Below are 7,660 nucleotides of genomic sequence, written 5' to 3'. Positions count from 1 at the left end.
AAAAATTTTAATAGCAATTAATAGGAAAGATAAATGCACCCGTGGCCATCACTGACCCCCTGGATTGCTGCAGCACCCACCAAGGGGCAGTGGTGCCCACTTTGAAAATCGCTGGTCTAGAGGAAAGAAATTGATTTGGAACCAGAAGGTTGGAATTCTGATTCTCCTCCTTTACTACTTGTGTGACCTTGAACAAATCATTTTTTCTTTTCTAAGTCTCAGTTTTTTTTGTTTTTTAGTTGCATCTCACTCTTTGTGCCCTCATTTGGGGTTTCCTTGGCAATGATAATAGAGTAGTTTCCCATTTCCTTCTGTAGCTCATTTTTATAGATAAGAAAGCTGAAGCCAAGGGGGTTAAATGACTTGCCCAGGATCACACAGTTAGTAAATGTCTGAGGCCAGATTTGGACTCAGGAAAATGAGATTTCCTGACTACAGCCGTGGCATTCTGTCCACTGCACCCCTTAACCTCAGTTTCCTCATCCATAAAATGAGTTTGTTGACCTAGATCAGGATTAGTAAATTAGAACCCCTAGGTATAATCTGGACTAGTTGCTTTTTTTTTTCTCCCCATGGCCCAGATTTATGGAACTATGGTGGGAGGTCAATAATTTGCCAACCACAGATCTGGATGGTCTCTGTGGTCCTTCCAGCTACAAATCCTGTGAGACTTTAAGGTGGATCCAGTTCTTATTCTCTCAGGTGTCTTGGCATGACTATTGGATTTTCCAAAGTCATGGCATCTTGTATCAAGAGGATAATCTCCATCCCAAGAGCACTAAATGCAACAGATGCCTTATTAACCAGTTATTTGGTGGACATGCATTTCCTAAGTGCGTACTATATGCTGTGTAATTAGAATTTTGTACCCCATTTTCCAGAATCCCACTTTTGTCCTCACATTGCATCCTTACGTTTTGGAGATAAAGTTTCTGTAAACCCGCTCCCTCCTCTCACTTCTCCAGCTAATTGCAGTCAGAAAAACTTCTCTTTACACAGGATCTTTCTATTTCCTCTACTTCAAGTGTTTATTAATAAATCTTATAAAACATAATACTTGAAGTTATTAGATATTAATTTTAATCTTACAATGCCAAGCTCTGGAAATACAAAGATAAAAATGAAACTGTTCCTGCCCTCAAGGGGCTTACATTCTGTCAGGATATACACAATAAGTATATAAGTTTGTCATCTATCAGGATATTCATAATTAATATATATTATAATATATAATCATATACAAATATAATATCACAATAAATATAAAATATTTATAAATATAAATATATTTATATATAAAATCATTTCAAGGGAGCTTTGCTAAGGGATTGAGTAGGAAAGAATAACATTTATCCAGCACCTACTATATACCAGATGCTGGGCTAAGCACTTTTTACAAATATTCTCTCATTTTATTGTCACAACAAGCTCGGGGTAGGTTTGTGTTATTTTAGTTCACCTATTTTACAAGTGAAGAATATGAGACAAGGAGAGGTTAAATGTCTTACCCAGGATCACACAGCTAGGTAAATGCTGGAGGTCAGATTTGAACTCAGGTCTTCTCGACTCTAGGCCAGGTGATCCGTCCCTTGGATCACAAGTTACACTCATAGCTGGAGGGGGGAATCCAAAAAAGTTTCATGTGAAAGGTGACACCATAGCTGAGTTTTGAAGGAAACTAGGGGTTTCTAGTAATCTGGGTAGGAAGACCCCAACACTGGTTTGGGAGTTAGATGCCCAGAATCAGAAGAACTTATGGTGTGACCTTAGGTATGTCAGTAATGCCCTGGGGCCTTGTTTTTTTCATCTATAAAATGTGGGAGCTGGGCTAGTGGGTCTCAAAGGAAAAAAAAAGGTTATTATGAAGACCGCTATTTTTACCCACTGGGCGATTGAGGCTCAGAGAAATTGACTGGCACTTAATAAGAGAACTCTTAATTTATTTTTTCAGCTAGAACTCAGAGCAGTTGACAACAAGCTCAATATTGCCTTTGTAAGGCAGGCAGGTTGCCTCATTGCTGGTTTGAGTAAATTTCAGCTTTTTAACAAAAGAGATCATTCACACAGTCCATTCATATCTTCTGCTCTAAATCATTCAGATTCACTAGTGGGATCTCCTTATTTTTTTTTCATCCTGAGCAAGTTTCTATTATTTATTTTCTATAAGACTGCACCCAGGCAAACAGTCCAATTTGATGGCAAGAGTGAGCAGGACTCTGGAATGTTGTTAGGGATTATTACTGCGAGTATTATTATAAATCAAGGATCTTTTTAAAAGAGTCTTAATAGTCATAGATGTTATACTGATAAAAAGCCAACAATTTTCTTCCTGCAGTCACGCTACAAATCAGACCTGAACTACATGAAGGGACTGGGTTGGCTGGCGCTGAGATCCCCGCAGATAGAAAATGTAAAGAAAGCTGGTGAACTCATCAGCGAGGTACTGATAAATTGATAAATTTTTCATGGCTTGGCACTTTTGTAGAATTGTTTACCATCAGGATGCTTTATTATACTTTGGAGCTAACTTAATATTTCCTTTTGATGGGGAAGCCAGTTTGGATGAGGTGTATCTGAAGAATGGCTCAAGGAGCCCCAGGTCCACTTGTGACCATTTTAGTGTATTGGCTGGTCTAGATTAAATAAAAATCAGAGCCAGAATGACATCTCTACTTCCCCTATTCCCCATTCCAGCCCATTCTGCTCTATATGTATTTATTCAGAGCCTACTATGAATAAAGTACTCTGCTGGGCTCTGGGGAAACAAGGACAAGCCCAAAACAGCCCTTGCCCTCAAAGAGCTTTCATTCTACTTGGGTGGTATAATTAATAACACACATGTAAATAAATATAAAACATAAAATTTGTGTTTTTATAAAAATGTAAAATTATATAAGAATATAAAAATTTGAATATAAATGTTTTTATAAAAATATAAAATTATATTAAAACATAAAATAAAATTTTGTATATAAATATAAAACAAAATAAATGCAAAGGAATTGGGGTTGATCCTCTTTTAGGAGATAGGCTTTGAGTTGAACCTTTGAAAGGAGCCAGAAACTCTTATGGTTAGAAGCAAGGAAGCAGGGAAAGTGAGACAAGGGATTATTCCAAGCATGAGAGAGAGCTTTTACAAAGTCACGAGACCATGAAGGCTGGGGATGAAATGTCAAATGCAGGGAACAGCAAGTAATCCAGTTTAATGAGAATGCAAAGTGTATTTCTCCTTCTATTCTGAAAACATGTTCTAAATTGTGCTCAGGCTCATCAGCAAAATGAGCTAATGATTTATTCTGTACATTTAGACATATATTACTGAATTGAGTGAAAAAGTTATGGTTGCCAACTACAGGGTTTTATTCATCATAAATACCATGAAAGTAAGGGAGAAAGCAAAATACATTTGTCCAACTGGAATAATTCCAAAGCTACGGGGCCTCACTATTGTTCTTGGGGTGGGGGGAATCCAATGAGTGGGTGATATTATATAGTAAAGTCCTCTAAAACGTTAGGAACTGAATTCCTCTAGGAAAGAATACCAATAGATATGCCTGATTTTATACAGAATTCTGTTGAAGACTGAATGTGTTTTTAGGAGATACTAGTACAGGTTGTAGTTTAATACCTGTAGCATATATCTTCAAGAATGTCTCAAAGATATTTCTAATTATATTGAAACATCTCAGCCCTCTTCACTCAAGGCATTCTTGCAACTATTGACCATAAATAGGGGAGATGTTTCTGGATAGATGTAATTAATATATTTGGTTCTATATTGATGATAATGATATTGCACTCAAAATGTTGAGCTCCTGTTACGTTAAATCTTTGTTTTTATTCCTTGCAGGCTAAATATCGTCAAAAACCGGACAGTATCAAGTTCACTACAGTGGTTGACTCCCCAGATCTAGTCCATGCCAAGAATAGCTATCTCCACTGCAATGATGTAGGTTTGTTGTAATACCTGATCTCAGCCACTCTGGATAGATGGCTCTCTGCCACATTCATTTCAAACACACCTTAATTTTCAGTGGACTCCAGTCGTGATAAAAGCTTAATTTAACTCCACTGGAAACAAAGAACAGAAAAGTTAAATGTCTTTCTCTATTTTCAGTCTCCGCACATTTGTTACAGTTCTCCCTCAAATCTCTCTCCTCGTTCTCTTTCCTTGTGTCTGTGTCTCTCTCTGTTTCTGTCTCTGTCTTATTGCCTCTTTCTCTGGATCTGCATCTCTCACTCTTCCTTAATTTCTAATTGAAATGTACTGTATGGAGTTGAGCCAGAAATAGAAAAATATTCCCACCACTGGAAAAGGTGTACAATCTACACCGAAGGACAAAATCCCTTTAACTTGCCTGTCATATATTGTTAAGGTCTGCCTTTGGATTGAAGATGAGATTAGAACTGGAAGCATTATATTTTCCCAGTATAAATCCCATAAGACACTGGAGACTTTCTAATAAAATATCCAAATCTTTATATTACTTATAAATTGCCTCTTAAACAAATCTTCAAATATTCTAATCAGCACACACACACACACACACACACACACACACACACACACACAAACACACATCCAAACATATATGCATGCTTGAAAGGCAGCAAAGCATAATGAATGGAGGGCTGGTCATGGACTCAGAATTAGTCCTGTCTCTGACCTATGGAACTGGAGTAACTGTGGGCAAGTCATTTATTCTCTCCATACCTCCAGAAAACTCTTTAACACCATAAATTGTAGATGAGACATTGATCTATAATGAAATTATAGATGGATATATGTCAGTCCCTCAGTCAACATGTTAGGCTATTTCATCTTTTCCCAGATGGATAATGTCAGAATCTTATATGAAATGTGGCTTTTAAATAGGATCTCTCTGAAATTTGCCTCATCAATTTGTGCATTTTTCTGTACAACCATCTCTGGAGCAAAATGACTGAGTAGCTATCATGGACAAGACGTTGTTAAAAGCTATGAGACACACAAAGAAATATATGTATTGTAGAATGATTTTCATATCTATTCTGTTTGTCTATGATGTCCTGAATTCTATGGAAATTCAGCACCATGAGCTGTAATCTATATTTAAACTGGAACCTGTTTTGCCTTGACAGCGTCTCTACAGAGCTGGGGACTCAGAATCAATGCACAGATACACGTTCCTCCCCGATCACCCTGACTTCATCCGAGCCCGCTTGAATGCTCTTCATCTTAGTGATGTGAGTGAACAAACATATTTTGCCTGTTCTTTCTTTCTGGGTTTCAATGATCAAATGAGATAACACATGTACAGTGATTTGCAAAACCTTAAACTGCTATAGAAGTGCCAGCTATTATTATATTAGCTATTATTCATAAAAACTGAGTTTTAGTGATTAAAAAAATGAGGGCAGAAAAAAGAGCTCAGAACCAGGAATCAGGAGACCCATGTTCTGGTTCTTCCCAGTCCTTCACAGTGTAGCTTTGGGAAAATAACTTTCTTTTTTCTGGGCTTCAGTTTCCTTTTTTTTTTTTTTGCAAATGGAAAGGGTTGGACCTTTAGGGTCCCTTCCAATTCTAACATTCTATGATTCTGTGCCTGACTTCAAAAACATTTTTGCTATATTTATGTTTGCCCAGGATCAGCTTCCTGTAGACTGTTTACCAATTGTAGGTCTTGTCTTCATTTCTTATCCAGAACACAATTTTTTTCTGTTCTGTAGATGGAACCTTGTTGATGAGGTGAAGTTTGGTGACCTTAAAATAGGCCTACTTTTCTTTAGAGTAGAGTTTTGAACTTGGAATCTTTGGATCCCCAAGTAGTCTTTAAATAGATTTCAGGAGGTCTATAAACTTGGATGGTAAAAATTACATTTTTATAATAAAATATCATAGTTGTTATAATATAAATGAGTAGGTTTTGTCTTAGGGCAGGGATTCTTTCAAAGTAACAGCTTCTAGTCTTATTTATTAATTCAATAGTTCTTTGTTCTTTTACTTTTGATTTTATTAATTTCTCCTTTAATTTTTATGATCTCTAATTTAGTTTTCATCTGGGGATTTTTAATTTGTTCACTTTCTAGTTTTTTGATTTGCATGCCCAATTCATTGATCTTTGCCCTCCCTAATTTGTTAATATATGCACTCAAGGATATAAATTTCCCCCTGAGTACTGCTTTGACTGCATCCCACAGATTTTGGTAGGATGTCTCAAAATTGTCATTCTCTTGAATGAAATTATTAAGTGTTTCTTTGATTTCTTCTTTAACTTTAGGGAAGGGATATCTAACCTGGGATCTGTGAACTTTTTTCTTAAGATCATTTATTTTCCCAATTAGATGTTATATAACAATTTTCCATATAGGAAGTTATAAGATCCCAATTGTTTCCCTCCCCCTTCCTGGATATGATAAAGCAATTTGACCTGGGTTAATCATATGTTATCATACAAAACACATTTCCATATTTGTGAACTTATTCTAAAAAAATTTAGACAACTATATATATATGTAATACATATGTATTTGTTAATCACTAAAAGCCAGTTTTTAATATAATGGATTTCTTTTGCAGTTGCACTTGTTTTATTTTATGCTCTTAAAACACTGGTCTGAGAAACTAATAAGTTTCACCTGACTGCCAGTGGGGTCTGTGACACCAAAAAAAAAACAGGTTCTAGAAGCTCTTCTCTAGAGAAAATGTTGGCCCCCGAGTTGTTCCTTTTACCATGAAATTCCTTTTTCATTGCACACAGTAGGACTTTTATAAACACTTGTTGGATGGATGGATAGATGGATGCATAGATGAATGAATGAATGAATGATGAAGGAATGAATGAATATGAGTCCACATTTCCCCTGCCTGGGACCAAAAGGCTTTTGTGTCTCCCTTAGATAGAAGCCCTGCGAGTGCCTAATGGAGGAATCTTGTTTTTAAGCCCTTCCAAAGGCTGCCCTGGTACCGGGAAGGGTTTGAAGTGACTGATTCTAAGTGAATAGGTGGCAGCTTGTGCTCAGGGGCTGTGATCCTATGATAACAGGTAGTGAGGCTGATGAATCAAAAGAAAGCTGTCAGATCAGAATAACACGGTCTGAGTGTGTCCAAATGTGGTAGCAATGGGCCACCCAGAGTTCAGCCATTCTTCCCTCCCTGTCTTCCCCATTGTGTCCTGCGGCTCCGTGCGGTTAAGCAGCTGTCACTTTTCACCCCGGAGGTGGCTCCTTCTCAGAGGATGGCAAGATGCTCCTTCTATTTTATGTGCATATCAGTTTGTGGAGTTTGTAAAGCACCGTGGGATCCTTTGCCGCGAAGCGTGCTTTATAAATATAAGTTATTATTATTATTGGAAGCTTTTGATGGGAGCGAGAAAAGATAATTTTAGAATAGCAGCTTAGGGGGGCCTGGCTCTCCCCCTGGGTCAAAGAGTCCTTCCCTTTGGCAAGGCTCGGGCCAAAGACATCCCTCCTGAATCTCCCCCAAAATGTGGGAAGTTGCCTTCGTCGGAGACTTCTCTCATGGCAGGTTTGGGAACCAGGATAAAATAGGCAGCCCTTGGCAGGGGCTTCTTAAGAAAGGAAGGGCCTGCACAGGATCTCCAACATTTGCCTCCAGCGACCGACCGCTACCAATCATCAGAGGCACTGAACTAAAATTGCCAGCTGGGGTACGTGGCAA

The 7,660-nt window shown here is 37.7% G+C and overlaps 1 protein-coding gene across 1 annotated transcript in view; it reads left to right on the top strand.

The window, feature by feature from the left end:
* LOC123238174 (nebulin related anchoring protein) overlaps positions 1-7,660 on the top strand; it is an 88,875-nt gene that overhangs the window by 72,670 nt on the left and 8,545 nt on the right. The window contains exons 33-35 of the mRNA XM_044665594.1: positions 2,336-2,440; positions 3,851-3,949; positions 5,122-5,226. Of these exons, the coding sequence (XP_044521529.1) occupies positions 2,336-2,440; positions 3,851-3,949; positions 5,122-5,226 (309 nt within the window). The remainder of the gene's footprint in view (positions 1-2,335; positions 2,441-3,850; positions 3,950-5,121; positions 5,227-7,660) is intronic.

The sequence above is a fragment of the Gracilinanus agilis genome, chromosome 2 (genome assembly GCF_016433145.1).
Source record: "Gracilinanus agilis isolate LMUSP501 chromosome 2, AgileGrace, whole genome shotgun sequence".
In the NCBI taxonomy this organism is placed as follows: Eukaryota; Metazoa; Chordata; class Mammalia; order Didelphimorphia; family Didelphidae; genus Gracilinanus; species Gracilinanus agilis.
Note: the sequence above shows the minus strand (reverse complement) of the source record. Positions and strands in the feature narration are given on the sequence as shown.